The sequence below is a fragment of the Limulus polyphemus genome, unplaced genomic scaffold (genome assembly GCF_000517525.1).
Source record: "Limulus polyphemus unplaced genomic scaffold, Limulus_polyphemus-2.1.2 Scaffold5, whole genome shotgun sequence".
Taxonomy (NCBI): domain Eukaryota; kingdom Metazoa; phylum Arthropoda; class Merostomata; order Xiphosura; family Limulidae; genus Limulus; species Limulus polyphemus.
The window spans coordinates 825,748-847,897 of record NW_013665615.1 but is presented as its reverse complement, the minus strand read 5'-3'; the positions used below and the strand labels follow the sequence as shown (position 1 = coordinate 847,897).

Below are 22,150 nucleotides of genomic sequence, written 5' to 3'. Positions count from 1 at the left end.
AAGTATAATGACATATAATATTACAAGGTTCATATAAACCTAATGGACCATTTTCATGAGACACAAATCAAGAAAGCTATTGTTTCTCTACAAAGCATTATGACATTACAACAGAGGCATCAGTTAAAATGTTGTTGATGAAATTAAGGCTGTGACTGTTTTCTCTGTCATAATGGATCCAAGACTGACTAGCTGAGTCAGATTTTTTTGATACATAACAACTGAAGGGGATCTAATGAATGTGGTAACTGAAGTAAATATTAATGAGTCTTTTCTGGGTTTTCAGGAAATTTCTGGTCAATTTTTTTCTCAACTGCATTAAATAGAAAGGTTTAGATTTGTCCAAGTGTCGTGGACAGAGAGTATAATGCAGTTGCTAACATGAGTAGTGTGTACTCTTGTGTGCAAGCAAGAAATTTTAAAGAAAGAACCGAATGCTGCATATGTACACTCTGCTTGTTCACAACTTGTTCTTGCACTGAATGGTTTGGTTAGAGAAATACCAGAAGTGAAGCATACTTATGATGTGATGATAAGATATTACACTTTTTTTTTGGCCACAGCATTAAAAGGTGGGCTATGCTATCTTCATTTGTGTTTACTTCAGAAGCATCCAGTTCCACTAAAGTTACTTTAAAAATGCTGCATATGTACACTCTGCTTGTTCACAACTTGTTCTTGCACTGAATGATTTGGTTAGAGAAATACCAAAAGTGAAGCATACTTATGATGTGATGGAAAGATATTACACTTTTTTTTGGCCACAGCATTAAAAGGTGGGCTATGCTATCTTCATTTGTGTTTACTTCAGAAGCATCCAGTTCCACTAAAGTTACTTTAAAAAGGCTTTGTCCTATTCAGTGGTCATCACAGCATGGACTGCTCCGTGCTCTAAGATTTAAATATGTAGATATCATGAAGGCACTAACAAGAATAGTCCTTTTGAATAAAAATGTAGAAGAGTGTTAGGAGGCTTCAGCATAAGAGAAATCATTAGAGAAATTGTTTTGTCTTTCTTGTTATGCTCCAAACAAAGATTCTGGAAAGGGTAATTGTTGTGTAAAAATTGCTGCAATCTAAAGACACAGACCTCTACAAAGCAGCAAATTTGCTAAGCAATGCCACTGCAGATCTTTCTGTGTTCTGAAATGAGTTCCAAGAAGCCCAAAATACATCAATTAAATTATCAGAAAAATGAGGAGGACAAAAAAAGTTTGAAGAAATTCACTGGAGGAAAGTAAAATGTCATTTTAATGAGTTATGTGAAGAGGAATGACTTGCTGACTCAGAAGGTTTTTTTCAAGTGAATGTATTCTGCAGGTGCTTAGATATAATAATTGCATAGCTTTTCATTCGAGTTAAAAGTTTACAGGCAGTTGCAGATATAGTCAGAGTAATCAAGCCAAATATTTCTGTTTCTGCAAGTAATGATGATTTATGTATGAAGATTATGAAAAACTTGCCAATCATTTCAGCAAAGACATTTCTCCTGCTTTTCCTGGACAGCTGCTGTCATTCAGAGTATGTTTAAAATCAATATATTGAAGCAATCATTAGTGAAAGATTTAACAAAAGTACTAATTGTTGACAAAAGTGTGTTAACATCCAGCTTTTCAGAAGTTTGTACTGTACTTCTGCTATTTCTCACCATCCCAGTAACAGAGGTAAATGCTGAACATTCATTTTCAAAACTCATATTAATAAAGAACTACCTAATGAGCACTATGGGACAGTGCAGACTTTCTGATTTGGGAATGTTATTTATTTAAAATAAAAAGCAAGAAAACTGAACGTGCAGCAGATAATTGATCAATGAAAAGCATGATTGTTGTATATGTTGTCATCAGAAACACTGAGAGCCAGCACGGGCCCACTTTCTCTCTCTCTTTTAACATTTTCAAGAATTTATTAAAAAGAAGATCCTAAATTAGGACAGCAACGAGCTCATAAACCAGACAAAATCATAGCAGCAGCCGTTTTTACTTCACAGTATAAGCGTAAATATGTTAATAAAGTAACAACAATTATCTATTAAATCTATGAAGTAACAAATACATATTAATTGTTACTCAAATTATTATTTCAGTTGTTCTTAATGTATGAAGCATCTATATGCAAAGAAAAGCCAAAAACTATGAGTTTTATCATTAAATGAAGATATAGCCTAAATATGCTTTGCAGGCTTTACGGCATAACCAGGTTCCATTTGCCTGGGCCGCTGGGCAGTTGCCCCCTTTGTCCCCCCCCTGTTAGCAGGCCTGATTGTCCAACATAAGCTGGTATTTTGATAGTTAAATGTTGTTAAGTTTTAAAAAGTTGAACTGACTTGTTTATAAATGTTATTTCTTCAAAGTTAAAGGAGGTGGGGGGCCTACAAAGAAAGCCTGCATCAGAATCCATGTTTCTCTTTTTCTGCCTCTATTCATATCTTTGCTGCATTAAGGAAAATATTTTCTCTGCACTAAAATTTATTATGCAATGACAGTAGTTGGGTCCAGATGCAAAATTGTTTAAACTTTCCTGCAGCCACACTATAATCATTCTTACAGTGCATCCAATGGGACAGTATTTTTGCATGTACTGCATGTAAATAAAAACAACTAAAATAAGAAACAATATAATTTTTAACCTAGAAAAAAATTAGCTTTAAAAACCAAAACAATATGATCTGTGCCCATTTTCAATAATTCATGGAAATGTGATAATTATTTATGCCTGTTGTTTTGTTTATTCGAAGTTCTAGGTGTATCATCCTTTTTTTTATAGGAACGCCATCAGAAAATATGTCAGAAATTAAAGACCAAAAAGAGAAAAGTTTTCGATTCATCTAAAATGAGAATCAAAGGTACTGAAATCACTGCAGCCCCAGTGAAAAAACAAATAAAGGTATTTAGAAGTGTTTGTATAAATTTTAGAGAAAATTACAAAATTAGTAGAAAAACTAGCATAATGAAAGTTTTACAAAAACGTGCAACCAACAGAAGAACAAGCGTTGGAGCATGGCACTTCTGTTTTGGTGCTTATGTTTTTTTTTAGAAATACTTGTATGTACAGTAGGCTGGTCCATGCACATGTGGTAAAAAATGGAAGGGTACAAATGAGAGCTCTTGATGCATTTTTTCATACCTTATATGGAGACAGACTTCAGAATGAATTTTAAACTAAATACATCTGTATTTAAGGGTTGTGCAAATTTGAAGAAATTTGCCACAAGTTTACTTCTCCAGTTAATTTTCTTAATTACTCTTTGTTTATTGGTTGGCAAACAACGATACTGTTGCATGATCTTGAATGTTTGTTATATTATTATGTACAGTATCTTATAATTCAATATAATTGGGTCATGTACCATGCATTTTCTAGATTTAAGAGGCAGCAATCTAACATCTTGCCAGATGATGTCAGTTTTTCAGATCATTCAGTTGTCGATGCTGCAGAGGCAGGCTTTAAACAGCACTTATGGTATTTATCAGAAGACTTGGTAAGTTTGGCTCTGTTTGATGATAGAGTTCAGATAACTACTAAATGTGAAATGGTGAAGAATCTTGATATTCCATAGAAGAATGAAAACCTTCATTGTCTAGAGGGAAAGAACTTTAATATCAAGGCTCCTTTGCAATCTTATGTAACAAACAGGACTCTAAACATATTCAACATCTTAACTTTAAATGGGAAAAAGAAAGCAAAGGCATTTCTGGCGAAAGACCTGGCAGACTGGAAAGGGATTCTGAAATAAAAAGAAGTGCAGAAGGCAGCTGCCTGGTTGAAAGTTGTGATTCAAACATTTAATTCTTCTATCACAAAGGGCAAAGATCAAAAGCAATACCTTCTTCTCACAATTGAACTACACCAAAAACATTTCTGGCCCTCAGAAAGGAAAATTCATGTCATAAGTGATATGATAAATTGTTGTATTATTATTAGTATAGTTACATGGTATTCAGATATGCAGGATGCTATTAAAAATTTCATTCAGTTTGCTAGTGGTTTTTGCAGTTTTGTTTTTGTTACTGAATAAAAACCATAAGAACATCTATCTCATTTGGCCTTCCCTATAATGTATAATGATACTGAAGTGTTCAAGTTGCGCCACCTCTAAATATGCACAAATCGATCCAATTTATTTCATTTCCAACATCGTTAGTGGTAGTGGAATATAGACAAATATCACGTGAAAGAATTTTTCGTTTTTATATTTTTGGACCACCCTAATGTATAAGGATAAGCTTAATTGTTACTGTTGTAATGCTAGAAATATAAGAAGTAAAATATATCATTTTAGAGCACTGGCAGGAATGGAGGATTTTGATATAATGGGAATAACTGAAACATGGTTAAACATAGATGATTTTGATGACAGAAATTTTTTGAAACACAGGGTTACAGGATATTTAATAGGGATAGAGTATTAACTCTTTCAGCACGAGCTCAGTTCCTGTGCCCGACCTCGTAACCATTTTGTTCTTGTTATAGTTTTCATGCTATAACTTTTAAATTAATAAGCAATTGTTAATGAAATTTGGCAGATTATCAATAAACATTACAATGCTTTCATATGCAAAATATCAAATTTCTTTATTAAGTGTTAAGGCTTATAAAGCAATATTTTTCTCATGTATATTTTATCTTTTCACATGTTGCCTATCTATCATGCAAACTAATTTTTATTTTAAAATTAAAAATACTTCTATGCATCAGAAAATTTTAGAATTTCACATGTGAAGTATTTATAATGTCAAAATAATTATCAACTTTACATTTTATCCGTTATTTTCAGTAATTAATCTCTGTACGGGTTCAATAGATTTTACCGATCTCGCAACCACCATAAAAAATTAGGAAATAAATATAAATTATGCCTCTTTCATTCTAGAATGAACACAAATTATAACATGAAAACATAAATGTTTAGACTAAATAGCTTGAATCTCATAACATTATACATTTATATATATTTTTTATTTTTATTATATTGACCTTTCAGCCATGCCTGGCTAACAATACAGAAATTACAATGATGTGGCTCATGTGCACTCATATTACCATATTAAATAACATAAAGCTGACCTTTGGTCTGTGCAAAGTAACTTGTCTTGGCTGTGTTTTTGTAGACTAGTATTTTGTAAAATACAGTCAGATTTCCATTATTATGCATTATATATATGTATGTAGATTATTGCTATTTTAAAGTAAGTTCTTAAACATAGAATAGTAAAGCAAAGAATTATCTCTTCTAGTTATGACCTTTATTCTTGGTTGCTACTTGACTTAGGTTGCTAAGCCTTTAAAAATTTTGCACATGGAGGATATGAAAGAAAATATTTTTTTAGGTTTTATATATACATTTGAATAACTAAAAAAATCATAAATTACTACATTAATACCATACAATTCCACTATAATTTATAAAGCTTAATAACTAAGATGTATTTTAGTCTAAAAAAAATATGAAATTTTGAGTAGATTAAAGACGCACCCTACCTCATTGAAATATTGGTTTAAAATCATCATGCAACAACTCTCCTGACGCATGTGACTTCCTCTATTTGATTCTACCAAACTATCACTTCTCTTATGGCAGTGCTCATGTCAAGATGTTTTTATTGTGCTCTTCAATCATGTTTTTTTTCTTAAACTTGGTGAATTTTTTTTTTGCCATTCATTCCAAAGTGGAATTGTTCTTTTCAATTTTAAAACAGTTTGCAAATTTAAAGATAACTTATTTTTTCCAGTTTCATTTCTTTATTCTGTTTTATCCATTTCCCCAATTTCTTATAATCCCCTTCCTTCTTTGTTACATGATACCCCCCCTCCTCTGAGTATTTTGTGTTCCCCACATCCCTATATATCAGGGTTCATGCAGAGCATTTTTTCTCTCAGTTGTTTGAGGGTGTAGCATGCTTCACCCTCCATGGGCTTCAGATCAGTTTGCTTTAGCATACCATCAAGCTGAATTTCCATTTCTTGATTCTCAACAGTTGGAATTGCTTTTGTACGAGTGGAGGGCAGACCCTCATCATCCTGTTTTTATATCCCATGACCAGTTTTCCTTCCTTCATCTTACCCTATCAACTCTCCTACAGTACTTGTCTACTATCCACCTTCTTTCCGAGATGTTCCATCATGATCCTGAGGTTTTATCAGGGTATAGCCTCTCCCTGATTACCTCTATTATTGACAAGTTTGTCTTTTTTGTCTCTTTCCTTACACACATTGTATCTCTGTTGTTGGGATCTTCTTTGGAGGGACACTATAAAGCCTCAAGTTTGTTTACCACCTACTTATCTCAGGGATTTTTATATGGCCCTCTTTCTCCGGCGGTCTGTTTTTGGAAATATTCCCGAGACTCTGGAAATGGTGAGACAGCACCCTTTCATCTTTGGTTGATCATTTGTCTCATTCTGAGCCTAGACAAGCCCCTATTACTGTTTCCCATCCTTTTCCTTCCCAGCCCTTAACAGTTTCTACCTCCAGGGGTTCCTCCTCTTGTTGTATTATTCAACGCCGATGGACATGTCGTCAACAGTACCGGTGGGTTCCAGTCCAGTGGGGGGGTCGGTTGACTGATTTTGTTCCCTTATGGCAAGTTTTCATCACAGATCAGTGGGTTATTCAGGTATTATCCAAGGGACTTGTCATCCACTTCCTTTCCCCTCCTCCATTGTATCTTGTATCCATATTCTTTCCATTGCCGAGGGATTCTACCACCAGTCAGCATCTATCAGAGGCGGTACTAAATCTTTTCTTCCAGAAAGCCATCGAACCTGTAACTCATCCTTCTCCAGGTTTTTATTCCAGGCTGTTTGTAGTACTCAAGAAAACCAAGAACTGGTGGCCTGTGATTGATTTGTCCCACCTCAATCGCTTTTTACTTCTACCCCAATTTACCATGGAGTCTTTTCTCACCCTCAGGTGGGCATTTTCTCGAGGTTTATAGGGAACCAAGGTAGATGTCCCGAATGTTTATCTACATATTCCAACATCTCGTCTTTCAAGGCACTACCTTCGGTTTGTTCATCATGGGGTGGTTTATCAATTTTTCACCTTTACCTTTGGATATACTTTGACCCCATATGCCTTTTGTCAAGTGATCAAGGCTTTTGCCTGACATATGCATGCTCTGAGGTTGCGCGTACACTATTACATGGGTGACTGGCTTCTGTTAGCTTGTTCCAAACAGGAGTCCGCCCATAATACTCATCTGCTGTTCCTGGAGGAAGCTTGTGTGGGTTGGTTAATCAAGTTGGAGAAGTCATTCCTTATTCCTACCAAATATCTTCTCCACTTGGGTGTTTTTTTCAACACTCAACTCAGTCTGGCCCAACCTACTCTTCTTCAACTCCATTCGATGGAGCTTTCAGTTCTCCATGCCCATATTGCTCTCTCTATTACTGCTCATGAGGTTCTATCACTTTTGGGGATGTGTCCTTCTATGGAAACCCTTATACCCTTAGGTCAGCTACTTATGAGGTCTCTTCAGTGGGCCCTGCACAATCAATGGGATCCATTAGAAGCTCCTAATTCCCTTCTTCCTTCCCTTGTCAACAATCTGCACTAGTGGTTGGACAGGGCTCACACAGTGGGTGTTCTGCTTCATTCTCCACATTCAGATTTGCATATCTTCATGGATGCTTTCCTCCAGGGCTGGGGGCATGGGTCGATCAACAGGAAGCTTCAGGACTGTGGTCTCCTGTTGAACGATCTTACCATATCAACATCCTGAAGATTCTGGCCATAGATTATGCTTTGGATCATTTTCTTCATCTTGCCAGGAAATGTCTGGTTATTATCCATTCTGGCAATTCTGGTGGTGGCATTTATCACTCATCAAGGCAACACCCGTTCTTGTTCCCTTTGTGGTTGAACCTTGGATTTCCATTTTTGGGCCCACAAGGTCAGTATTTGTCTCCTTGCGTGCCATGTTCTGGGTGCATTCAATATTGTTGCAGATTGTCTTTCCCTTCCCAACAAAGTTTATCCAAAGAAGTGGTCTCTCAATCTTCTCGTTTTCCAGTGGTTATGCCTTTGGTGGGGTACTCCTTACCTGGATGTATTTGCCACACCCCTCAATACCAAATTACCTCTGTTTTAGTCTCTGGTTCCTTATCCACTTGCACTGGCATCCATCTTCTTCTCAGGGTGATTTCGATCATTCACGTCTCTTTGTGTCAGGTCCTTCTAATTGTTCCTTATTGGCCAGCACAACAGTGGTTTCCACGGCTGCTCCAGCTCCAATCTGCCCAACCATTATCTCTTCCTTTTACTCCATCCCTTCTACGTCAACTTTGGTTACCAGAATTTCACCCAGCCCTTCATATCCTCCATCTTCACTCCTGGTTTTTATCTGGTCCTTGGTGAGGAGTTCCGGATTGTGCCAGCAGGTCATTTTGTTTTTAGCTTGTTCCACACACCCTTCATCTATGGATGCTTATCAATGTAAGTGGAATATTTGCTGCCATTGGTCTTCTTCTTATGATTTCCTCATTTGGCTGTTTGATCAGTGGTCTTCAATCTCCTCAATTGCTAGTTATCAGGCTGCCTTATCCCACACTTTTTGTTTTTCCCAGTACTGTAACATTTATACCTCTCCTACTCTCTTCCTATTGTTGTGTTCCTTATGGATTCATTGTCCTCCTTGGCATGCAGTCCTTCTGGATTGGGATGTCAATGTGGTTCTTCACTCCCTTACTTTACCACCATTTGATCCTCTGTCCTCATGTTCGGTTTTTTACTTATCCCACACCAATGCCACACCAATCCATAAGTGAAACAAACACTTAGCTTTACCCATCCTGAACAATGTCTAGGCAGAGGCATCAGCATTTGCTGTTGTATATACCTCATGAGTGGACCTGGGTAGCTCTACCCATCTAGAAACCAGTGTGGTTGCATCATATTTCCAACCTATGGGGGCAGTTGGTTAGCTTTTTCTCATAGGTCTAACCCACTGTAGTGGAGGCACATTTGTAAGACTATCCACATGCAGATTTCCATTACAGCTGTCAATGCAGGCTTAATACCACTTCAGATCTGGTCACAATAGAAACAGCCTCAGTGAGTGTGAGGATATCCCTCATGCCTAGGTGTTGTTGCATGGGTTCATTGGGTATTCCATCAATAAACTTATTCCCAAGAATATTTTTCCTGATCTTTGGATGTCATTCCTAGGTAGGCCTTTTCTTTCATTTGTTGCAGGTTATCCAAGTAGGTGGCCAGTCTCTCAGTGCTAATCTTCTGAGCTTTGAATTTAGCTTGATGAATCACTTATTTCTTCACTGATTCAAATTAGTGATGCAGCTTATACACAACTGTCTCCCAACCTCCTAGTGTTCGATAACCTCCAGGACCGGAACATCTAAGCTCACAAAATCCATCCATTTCAGGCGGTTACCTGTTTAAAACACTTTAGACTGGTCTTAAGTTCTCTTTCATACCCATTTGTACATTAAGAGGGTGACCTCTTTGGCTTCACTTACAGAGGCCTGTGCAGTTGGCCACAGCCTCTCTCTTTTGGGATCCTGAAAAACATCAGGTAGTGGTGCCTCCAATATCATTGGTTCAGGACAGAAATTGCTCACTGGTCTCTTGACACCCAGATTTGCTTCTCTGAAGATACTTAAAGACATTTTCTAACAACTTTTTATGTTAAATTAATATATTTTATTATCTTAAAAAAACCTCAAAATACTTTAAAAACACAACTAGTTTTGGGCCTAGACTTAAATGAGTTGTCAGTTAATTAAATGCCTTTCATTTTTGAAAAGAAAATTACTTTCAAACCTCATTCAAGAATACTCAGAATTTGACCAACAATACTAGTGTCTAGAGATAAAATAAACTTTAAACATTTTTCAAATATCAAAAAATAATTGACAGAAAGGTTTTATGATTGATAATTGAAAGATTATTATGCATTTCTTAGTTTTCAGGTGTTTACTTTGTCTTTGTTTTTCAATCTTTCTATGGTGTCACATCAAATGGTTTGATCATTTACTAATAAAACAGCTTTGAAAATATGATTGGATAGAACAGGAATTACACTTTTCACATCATAGTAGAGCAAATATAATGGTTTGAGCAGTAGTTTATGGTTTCTTGATCAAGTGTCTATTAGTGTGAAAGTGTGGTAGATTATATCTGTTTCGAAAGATTCAAAAACTTTCTACGATGAAAGATATCAGGTAGTCTTTAGTTAGGTTTAGTGAGTATGATAGATGACTGCAAAATATTCTGATGACTCAAATCCTTATTTATTGAATATTATTTTATTATATGTTTATCCTATTTTAAACAAACTACCCAAATAAGTTACCTGAATGGTTACTTAAAGATTTCTAATTATAATCATGATATTTTTAAGTAGGAATATAACTACCATTATCAATAATAGTGAAATATGTTTCATTATTTGCAATAACTAACATATTCTCTCCTACAGCCACCAGCTTTAGGCTTCCATATGATAAGATGATACTGAAAGAAAAATTTTATTTCTTGTAGAACTGATTCTTTTTTATTGGAGTTCTAAAAAATGTCACTTAGCATCTTTTTCAAATGTTTTCAGGAAATAAAGAAAAAGACAAAGTCCAACTGGCGAGAAAAGCATGAAGAACTGATCCAAGCCATAAGAGCTGCTAGAAAACCTGACAATGGAGAAGAAAATGAGTCCCCAAATTCTTCAAAACCAAATAAAGTTCCAGCAGGTAATTTTAATTAACTATGTGATATACAGATAATTCCTATAATATAAGATGAGATTTTTTTCACAGTTTGCCTGATTCTAGACTTATATACCACATCCACTTGTCTAAGGGATTAGTCATCAAAATTTTTCAATGTTTCATAAATTAAATACGAGTTATTTTAGCTGTGATGATCATTGTGTGTAATGCTCAATAAAGCATGCTTAATTAACCAACCAACAAGAAGCTCACATCCTTTTAACCCTTTTCAATCTTTGTTACAAGTATAAATTCTCAAAAAAAAAAAACTACCCCCTTTCACAATTCCTCCTGTTAAGTCTAGAAATTTGCAGAGCAAAATGGTGGGAATATGACCACTCACCGTAAGTACAGTTTGCCAGATCCTTTACTTATACATCGCATCAACTTGTCTTAGGATTAGTCATAAAAATTTGTCAATGTTTCAGTACGAATTTTTTTTAGCTGTCAAGATCATCACGTGTAATGCTCAATAAAGCCTGCTTAATTAACCAACAATAAGCCTACACCCTCTTGACCCTTTTCAATCTTAGTTACGAGTATAAATTCTAAAAAAAACAACCCTACTTCATCTCACATTTTCTCCCATTAAGTCGTATAAATCCTACACAGCAGAATTCAAGCTGGAAGTCAAAATTTGCTAAGGAAAATGGTAGAAATATGACTGCTCATCATAAGTATGCTGTCAGCGAAAAGTAAAAGAAGTAAAATAATTTTAATTAATTATATTTTAACTTCATTTTCTCTGTATTTTTACTAACTTTTGCTATCTTCAAATTTCTGCACATTTCCAGCTATTTTCTTTTGCTGGTGTACAATATACAACACAGTAGTACTGTACTTGATCTGTTATCTTATTTTATACTACACTTTGACATATATATGAATGAATATTGAAAAAATGAAAAATTTAACCCATTCAACTTATACACCAAAAAATATGGGACATAAATACATTAAAAATGTCCCGTTAGACAGCAATAATTATAATACATAAAAACACAAAGCATTATGCATTCACTGCATGACTAAAAAACTCTTTCTATAGTATAAAAGCTACAAATAATAGGCCAAACAAATGGCAAAATCCCTTTAACCCTTTCACTACAGGTAGGTCAAAGAGCACATGTCATGACTTTTAGAGTTGGGGGCCCGGCATGGCCAGGTGGTTAAGGCGCTCGACTCGCAATCTGAGGGTCACGGGTTCGAATCCCCGTCACACCAAACATGCTCGCCTTTTCAGCCGTGGGGACGTTATAACGGTCAATCCCACTATTCGTTGGTAAAAGAGTAGCCCAAGAGTTGGCGGTGGGTGGTGATGACTAGCTGCCTTCCCTCTAGTCTTACACTGCTAAATTAGGGACGGCTAGCGCAGATAGCCCTCGTGTAGCTTTGCGCGAAATTCAAAACAAACAAACAAACTTTTAGAGTTACATTCAAAATCTAATTAAACTATGTTATTATCATTGTATACAAATAAACTTGGCATCAAAATGAAGTTAATAAACCATATTCTAATATTATATAAGTTTTAATTCTATATGGAAATATTTTTAAAATCCTCAATCTTCCCTTCTATGAGAATTTTAATGTTTGTTTTCTAGGTCTTCTCTCTTTTCTAATTTATTTACCAATGCTTTGAGAAGTGCAGAATTCAACATACATTATTCATTATAATATAGATATTACTATGGCAAAGCTTGATTTTTCCAGCCTTCAGTCTTTGTTTATAGAGTTATAAATTAAAAATCAGACCTACTTGCCACACCCCTTGTTGTTCTCTGATATTTTATTGGCAACTGACATAAAACAAACAAGAGGTCACAGGTGACATTTTTTATTTTTCTTGTATATTCTTTCTTTATTATTATAAAAGTAAAAATTAGAAACTTATTAGGTTAGATAAAGTTATATTAGATAAAATAATGAAAAAATAAAAATTCGTCATGAGGTATACTCACAAGCAGGATCGTGCATTCAATACAATAATGTGAGCTGTGCATTCACTGAGTGATTTTACAGTTTGAGTGGTGGGATTATTATATAGACATGGATCAAAAGGCAATAAAACAATAAAATTAAGTACAAATAGATCTATACTGATATGAGCTTTAAGCTATTTAGGATAAAGAATTGTAGTATCGTGTTACAATTTACAGTTATTCTAAAAAAAAGAAAGGTAACTTAGATTTATATTGTACTTTTCTATGGTGATTACAAGGTTGGTGAAATCAAGTGAATGTGTTTAAAGTCAGGTTAGAGAAAATAACAGATAAAATAGGAAGTTTTACTGGAAAAAAAAGTATGATATTTATTCAGGAGGTTTTAGAGACTACATAAATGTAAATGACAATTTTCAGATGAAGGAAAGTATTTTTCATCTTAACATGAAAATCACTTTGCACTGAAAACAGTCAAAATAAAAAAAATAAAATAAAAAATAACAGTTAAAATAAAAAATACTTTTCCTCCTCTCAAAAATCTCAAATTTTTATTGTGTAATCCCTAAAATCTCCTAAATGCATTTCAAGCGTTTTTTTTCAGTAAACCTTTATAGTTTATCTGTTATTTTCTCTACCCTGTCCCAAAACGAGATTAGTCAATTCGACCGACCTCGTAACCATGAGAAAGAAATGTTGTTTATTATTATTAAGCACAAAGCTACACAAAGGGCTATCTGTGCTCTGCCCACCACGGGTATCGAAACCCGGTTTCTAGCGGTATAAGTCCGCAGACATACCACTGTGCTACTGGGGGGCAAGAAAGAAATAAAGCTAAATTACCCTTTTTTCTTTTTAGAATGACTTCAAATTGTAACATAAAACTACATTCGTTTATCCTAAGTAGCTCTAAGTTTGTAACAGTATACATCTATTTATAATTAAATTTTATTGTTTTATTGCCCTTTAAACCATTTTTAACTACTATCCACGCCATTATAAGTTGTATATTACTTGGGAAACATGCAGCACACGTTACACTATCAAATTACATTACCCATGAGCTACTCGCTTGTGTGCCTCGTGAAACATTTTTATTATAATTATTATTTATTTTACCTCATCTAATCTTAACAAACCTAAAAAGACCTTATTTCTACATTTTAGTTATTCTTATGATTATACATAAAGAATAAACATGAAAAACTAAAAATAAAATACTTAACCTATCTTCATTGCTACCATTCTCTTTGAAGAGAGTTAACCCTATTTTTTTATACTATAGATACTGATGCACTTAATAATTTTTATTTAGTTTAATAATGCACCAAAGAATATAGACTAATAACATGCAAAAAGTAGACAAATTCACTTAGCTCTCAAAATTTTCTTGGCTTTCTAACTATGCAACAAGAGCTGTTATAAATTCATCCAAGCTAGTCGTTAACCTTCCCACGGGAACGATGTTGGTACTCTGAGTGAAATTGACATGTAACTGTTAAGAACATAACATTATATAATATGTCATTTGATAGATAAAAACCTTGACTTTCTAGTGGTTATAGGTAATATATAATGAAACACAAGAGAGAACTATCAATGAATTCTGAGAGAGGATGTGGCAGGAGGGTTCTGATTTTCTAAGTGATAGCTCTGTAACCAAACAAAATTGAAGGCTATAAAAATTATGGTTTGTCTGAGCAATAATGATTTTATAGACAGTAATTTATGTTTAATTTCATGTTTTTTTTAAGGGTTGTGGATCAAATAGGGATGATGACATGCTAAGAGAAAATGTGTCACTAGTGGAAATTCAGGATTTTTAAAAATATTGCCTTGTTGAATTAAGAACTTAAAACTTGTATACTATTAAAATATGGATTATTAGCTAAGATTCTATGCTATTCTAATTGGTATAACTTAAACAAAAAGTAGTTTAATAAAATTTTGAATGTATGACACCAAAACTTTGTGTCATGCTCAGTAAAGGATACCTGTGGCAATAGGGTTAAAAGGTCAGTCAAATCAACAAAGCCCATAGAGTGAGGATTAAACAAGATATGAAACATTTTTAATTAAATACCCTTGATATTAGCAATGAGTTCTTTGTACAGGAGATATTATGCTCAGTAAAATAACCTTTTACGTACAGCAGTACCCCTTTAATTTGATCACGAAAAAATCTGGAATATCCAACTTATATATTTAGAGGAAGCATCTGTCCAATTTTTTATTTATAATTATCAATTAATTGCTTACTCTCTAGATATTTATGAGTTATCATACATCATGTGCAACATCACACAAAGCTACATGCATGAACGTGATTTTGACAATGTTAAAACATGGCTTATGAATGACTGCTCACATGAGTACAGACCAGTCAGGGTTAGCATTTCATAGGTCACTACTTACTTACTGTAAACAGCAAATGATAGTCATACTTGTGATTTTGCAGCTGTATATTGATAATTTTTGTAAAACATCTTGGCTGTAGGACTTACTTGTGTATAATGCAAGTTGGTATCTCACTTAACTGACTTCAAGTAGTATTGTAATTATGAAGTGGTAATTTTTTTTAACACTGTATCATATTTAATAGAATAAGCTATCCTTGTGAAAAATAATCCAGTGTTTCTCACATGATATCTTAACGAAAATGCATCTTATAGTTATGCATGACTATAAATTGGTCATAAAACCATCCTAATGGTTATGACATAGTGGATTTCAAAGACATCCACTACTAATCCCTGTCTCCACAAATTCCAGGCAACAATTTATCTAACCAGTCTTAAAAATGATCAAGATTTCCTTTAGCAGTCTTTTGGAATACTGAATGTTTAATCTGTTCTGCTTCTCTGCTGTTGATCTACAGCAGTGAGAATAGGAGCCTGCACCTATCATCTTCATAGACAAGTATTCTGGATGTCACCTTCCAAGTTTTTTCCTCATGTGCAGTGCTTCTAGCATTCTGACAGATGCTTGCTGCATGCTTAGTTCTGAGGCAATACACACCTCCTCACACAGAAAGCTATCTTCCCCATCCATCTGCCCTAGAGATTTGGATGCCACTAGCCTTTAGACAACTCCCACCTAAACTCACAATTTGTGCTACTGCAGAATGGTGTTATTATGCAGCCAAAACCCTCAACTAGTAGGAGGGCAACATAACCTCCCCACGCATTAGTTCCCTCTATGCTTTTGCACTCAAAATCTATATTATATTCCTTAGCACTTCTTATTCCAAATCCTAACTCATATCATTTTCCATTCCTGGACCACTTCCTTTACTGCGACATTAAGCCTGATTCTTATATTCTCGATTCTGCACCCACTTTCAAGATTCTCACATTTGGGATTACTCTTGCATTTTTTGGGAGTGGGAGTTGAATTTTGACATCCAGCCCTCCACTACCTAATACTCCTATCTTTCTCTGATATCCTTTTTACCACAGTTCTTTATCTCTTTTCTTTACACCTCAAGTTTGAAGCACTTCACCATGCCCCAGAGCACTTAGTAGGGGATTATTGTTCCATCCACTTCTCCACAGTGGCTCTTCCCCTTTTACCTTTCCTGCTCACTCACTTCCTTGTTACTGAAGCTTGTTGGGTAGAAATACTCTCTTATCCCAAATTTGACTTCTTTTTTCCATTCTTCAAACCCTTCACCCAAACCAATTCTTTGTCGAGAAGTTTGGAGGTATTCCTGATTTGATTGACTTGTGGGTTGAGGCTGACTATCGTCAATCCTTGCTTTCATAAGTTGTTTCCACATTGTACTCAACCCTACCCTCCACCATTATACCTCTTCTTAACCCTTAGTTCCCTGTCTTTTTGAATCCCAACTTCCTCTTCTACCCAGAGGTAGTCCCATTGAGATCGTTGGTGATGGTTCTGTTCTGTCGGGTTCCATGGGTGCCCAACTGTCATGGTTTGGGCTCCTGTGATCACACTTTTTGTCCACACAGGGGTCTTCTACTTTTTACCCATGGACTTTCTCTCCACTTCTCTTACCCTTCTCCTTTTAGCCCTTTTCTTGTTTCCTTTTCTCCTTCCACTTCCATCTATGTCCAATGTGTTTGGTGACCATGGCTTCATGAGGACTGTTTATCCCTTTGGATCCCATGCATATGCACCTCCTCAGTTGATCTTGGTGCAACTAGTGAGATGCCTCATGGAATTATTTGGCCTCAGTTTTCTCCTGTCCTTTCCTCCATTTTAATATTTGTATGAGTGGCTGGACTGTTCTCCTGTTACCATCAGTGTTCCATCACTTCCACCCAATCTGGACCTGCAACTCCACCTATACTTCCCCCATTTGTTGGGGAACATCTTTGAATGCCTCTTTTATATCTGGCATATGTACCCAGGATGAGTCATCTCCCCCTATCCACATGATTGAACTTCTGGTACACTGTTGGGCATGATACTGTCATTACCACTTCTAGGGGATTACTTAGTCATGTTCCATTCCAACAACTCCTTTGTTTTTCCTAAATTAACCACCATGGGGTAATCCAATCCAAAATCCCTTGCTTCTCAATTCTCAACAGGTTAGTTTTCTTTCCTGCCATGTTCTTGGAACTATGACTGGGTTGCAGACTGTCTCTCTTGACCGGACTGTGTTCTGTGTGCAGTACATATCTTCTCCCCATGTTTCCATTGGGGGTTCTCACATGAGGTCTCTACTCCTTGTTGTCTAGCTAACCCTCTCACTTTCATGCTTTTTCTCTTCTGATCATCTGTTCTCCAGCTCCTGGCTCTGGCTGCTGCTGCCTTCTGCCCGGTCTGGTCTTTTACTTGCTATATTGCTCACCCACATTTCCAGCTGTTACCTTGGGTCCTGTCCTTGACTAGAGAACTCCTTGTCGTTTCCTCTTGGTGGTACACTCTGGCTGGCTTAATCTTGGTTCTCTACCACCTGTCAACCTAACCCCCTCTTACCCTGCCAATTATACATGCTATTACTCCTTTTTCTACCATCTCTTTTTCCATCAATGGATTTTGTCATTCCACCTTCACATTTGGTTTAGTCCAGTCCTTTGCCTGTTGAACCAGACTTTGCAATCTGGTAATCCTTTTCCTTTGCAGGCATTATTCTGCATCATTCTTAAACCCATTTGAGGGGCATTCCCTTTACCAGGCTGTTCTAGAGGGTTTGGCTGTCTCTGCTTTTGCCAATTATTGGGCAGCCTTGCCTTCAACATTTTGCCTGCTTGATGCCACAAGGTGTTTCCTTCCCTGTTCTCTCAGAATTTTTCAAATCCTTCTTTATCCATACACACACTTAACCTGCATGCTCTTGCTAATGCCAGTTCATATCATGGCAACCTGAAACTTCTACCACCTTCTCTTCAGGCATATTATTTTTATTCTGACTTGTGATTCTGTTGTTTTTCTCTCTTATGCTAGGGAATTCACCTGTACTCTTTCCATTGTTCTCATATTCTTCTTTCTTCTGTCTAGTTTTTCCTCTCTCGGTCTTCAGCTGTTTTGGGAGGAGACCTCTACCCTTCCCATCTCTCCTGGCCATCTATTTCACTCTTCTATGCTTGTTAAGACCCAGACAGACTTTTCTGCCCTCTTTGTGCCATTAATTGCTCTTTAGCTCATACCTCTCACTTTCAGAGTTTCTGTCTTCCACTCTTCATTCCCTGGGGTTCCTCTTCCATCAGGGACAAATCTTCTTCTTCCTTTATTAATATGGTCTGTCATATTCTTTGTTTGGTCTCCTTTTCTTTAGAGGTTGTGGTTCACAGATGGTCCGCATTTCATACCATCAGATTCATCACTTCATTCTCTCGCCACTCATTTCCTACCACTGCTGGACAAGATCATTCATGCTGACATATGGACTACCTTGCATAACTTATCACCCATTCTCTTTGCCATTTGGCTGTCTTGTCTCCTGGGGATCACTACCTGCTTCTTTTTGCTGTCGTATAATATACCCACCATCTTTAGATAGGTGAGTACATTCCTCTTTGGTTTATGGCATTTACTTCCAGGATCCCACCAGGTGGTTAGTGGTGCCTCCTAGGGTATACTTATTTCCCAAAATTCTGCATTGAGCCAGGAAAATGGAAAGCACTCATATCATATGCCCTGGCTTTATATATGCCCACTGTTGAGATGGGGTATTCTGCAAGATCATTTGTGGTATATTTATGATATATTCTCATAACTGTCTACTGTTTAATACAGATCATACCTATTCCCTGTACTATCATGGAAAAAGCCAGCACCAGGGTGTGCTTTGTCGGCTTTCCTGGCTTTCACTTGCTGGCATTTCAAAATAGGTTTATGTGGTCACCTGTTGTGCTATCTCCAGTAAAATACCTTTCTGACAGGCATCTGATGGGGGATCCAAGCATTTTTTCTTGGTTCTTATACCACAGATTCCTCCCCACCCCCTTTATCATTGAGTGGAGCGAGGGAGAACCCTCACTCATTGAGACCTAATAGCCGGGGACTGAGCAAATGATGCTATTTGGTGGGAAATGAGATAGTGGAGATACTGTCAGTGTAACACAGGTCACCTCTCTTATATCTATACTCATAACATGCTAGCGTTCCCCATCCTACTACCTATTGCTGCCTGGATGTTGGTTCTTTGGTGGTCTGATCTTGGATCAGCATAGGATTAGCCAACATATATCCTCACTCAAGTGGTTGGTAGAGGTTCTCCTACTGCAGACCAGATGAAAATTTTCAGATGATGCCTGATGTTTGACTGGAGTTAACCCACAACATTTGCATTTCCCTATCCTACCATTGCCCAGATGTTGGGTTCCTAGATGGCCTGGTATTGGTTTGTTTAATGACTGTTCTGTTGAATCAATGCACATACTAATATTACACAATCTATGGCATGTATTCTGAGCACTCTTCCTGCAGCTAGTGTTGGTCCAAGAATCTGATGGTAGAGTTGAGAACAACACACACTAATAATTCCTGTGCACTTCTCCCAGAGCTTGTGTCAGTCAGATGGTACAGTTGAGGTGAGCACTCAGTATGGTCTGAACATGTCTCAACCACACTACACATATTTGCTCTCTGACCTCTCGTGTGCAAGTACTCGGATGGCCATGATCTTATTGCGCCCGTACTCATGATACATGGGGCTTATTTTCCTCTTTCTCCCTTCCAATCTGGGGGAAGAGTGTACCCTGGAAGAGGTGAGATGCGATCTCCCATGAGTGTGCTTCTATGGTCCCTCTGCCATTGGGTTTCACACTCCATGGATTTCCATCAGGCTCTTTCTGAAGGGAACTCATCTAGGTAACTTTCATGCCAGACCCTGCACCATGTCAATGTGGGATTTTAGTTTTCTGTGTAAAGAGGTGTGTATCACAATTAAAAGTTAACATTTTCTTACCTGAAAATATATTTCCAATAGATACTCCCCTCTCACACACTTCCCACCCTTCTTCCTTATTTCTGGTGCAATTTCATATTCCTTGCCTTGTTATAGAATGAAGATCATAACTGCAAAAGCATACAGGGAGCTAGTGAGCTGGAAGATTGTGTTTTCATTATGCAGTAGGGCAAATCATGAGAAATCTCGTGTGTTTAGGAAGGAGTTGCTTAAAGGCTAGTGGCATGTACACATCTTAAAGCAAATGCATGGAGAAGATAACTTTCTGTGTGAAGAGGTATCTATCAGAAGTAGATTTTTAGGCAAGGAAAATGTTTATGTTCCATGGAATGATGCATTGCTGAAACAAATAGCATTTTTCAGCTCAGAAAAAGCTTAAGCTTTCAGGAAACCCCTAGTGATTTACACAATTCACCTATCATTGTAGAAAAGCTCTTAGCTGCATGTTTGGTCAGCATTTTCACCTTGATATGTGTTTGATGTAACCTTGAGGTGAAATAATATAGGCTGGTAGACATCATACTTCAGGTGTATTTTCTCCTTTTTTTTCCCTGAATGATGAATGACCATTTTTGTAGTCTTGAGAGCACTAGTCAGTGAATATATGAATGACTCTTTGTTGCCCAGCCAAATGCACCCATTTTCTAGGGCCAAAATTGCACCATTAAGTTCAAAAAATTATATAAAATAACCTTGTAGTCATACTTCCACACATCTACACACATGTATATATGTATTTGATTCTTCAGAGTTGAAAGGTATTCAGTAGGAAATTTTATTTATTCAATTTCATTCATAATTCTTTAAAATTACAAATGATTTTAAAATGCTGTGAAGGAAAGCGGGAGACTGAAGCATAATTTGTTGGTATGTTGCTAGAAGAAAATGATATTTGTAAACAAATTCTGGAACAATTACAATCATAATTTTTTTATAAAGCTTGCTTTATAATTTTATATTTTATTTGGATTGTGATGTTGCATTATGATAGGAAAAGACATGTCTTTCATAGAACAAAATGAGATCCAAAATGTGTATGTCAAATCATTTTGCACTCGACCCTATGAAGTTTTGCATTGCCAAGAAGGCCACTGTGTTAGGTCTTCCTGATCTAATTTACTCTTGAATGGGCAAAGAAAATCACCAAAACAAAATGTAAAAAAAGTTTATAAACAAAGATAAAATGCATTTAAAACTTATTAACAATTTTAAAACAAGTTAGTTTGCTTATAATACTGATATGATAAAATAGTTATTTTTAATTTAAGCAAGTGATCAAAAACAAAGATGAGACCCATTGTTAGCTCATTTCTAGACCTGTCCAAAGTCACCAAAACAATTTACTACCACAAATCATAAAGTCCAAGTCCATATTTCAGTTACGTGCTTTTATATCAAGAACAACAATATTTGCAACTTTCTTGTGGAATTTCAAACAATAGCCCAAACCCAGTAGAGAACTTTTCCCAACTTCACGAAGCTGAACAGATCTAAACCATGCTTCAGAAGCCATTCATAGCATACCTTGACCAAAGTTTTACATCCTGGAAAGTGAATTTCCATTTTTTACAACTTTAAGTTTTAATGAACACAGGTGAATTTATGGAAGCACATTTTATTTTGATAATATGTTTTTTTAGTTCATTTTTTCTCATTGATCTCTTAACTTCTAGTTCTGAAATTTTGGCAATTTCGAGCAATTCATTTTTGTTATATTTTTTTAGTTGTTCTAGGGAGGGTGATGCAAGAAAATCTTGATAATCAGACATGATCAAATCTTGTTGGCACAGATAAATATAAATTCATTTATGATTTCAATTTCAATTTAGATCGAATTTTGTCTCTGATTCACATCTCGGACACGAGCCCCCAATTTATTATGTTACATATTAGAATTTTGAATAGTTCGAAGCCAAGTTAATTGATAATCTAAATTTAGTAGTTAAGTTGTATGTTGGATTTAGTATTTAGATATGCCAATATATTAGTCAATTTACGATATTTGCCAACAAGATTGATACACACCGTTTTCGTTTTTAACACAAATACGTATTAATATACACACAACAGTACAATTTACAATAACAGTTATTACAAATAGTTATTAC

At 36.0% G+C, this 22,150-nt stretch overlaps 1 protein-coding gene across 2 annotated transcripts in view; it reads left to right on the top strand.

Annotated features, from left to right (window-relative positions):
- Nucleotides 1–22,150, top strand: part of LOC106472885 (zinc finger C2HC domain-containing protein 1A-like) — a 95,811-nt gene that overhangs the window by 20,882 nt on the left and 52,779 nt on the right. For both annotated transcript variants that reach the window (XM_022403062.1, XM_013933591.2), the window contains exons 4-5: nucleotides 2,767–2,886; nucleotides 10,565–10,703. In XM_022403062.1, the coding sequence (XP_022258770.1) occupies nucleotides 2,767–2,886; nucleotides 10,565–10,703 (259 nt within the window). The remainder of the gene's footprint in view (nucleotides 1–2,766; nucleotides 2,887–10,564; nucleotides 10,704–22,150) is intronic.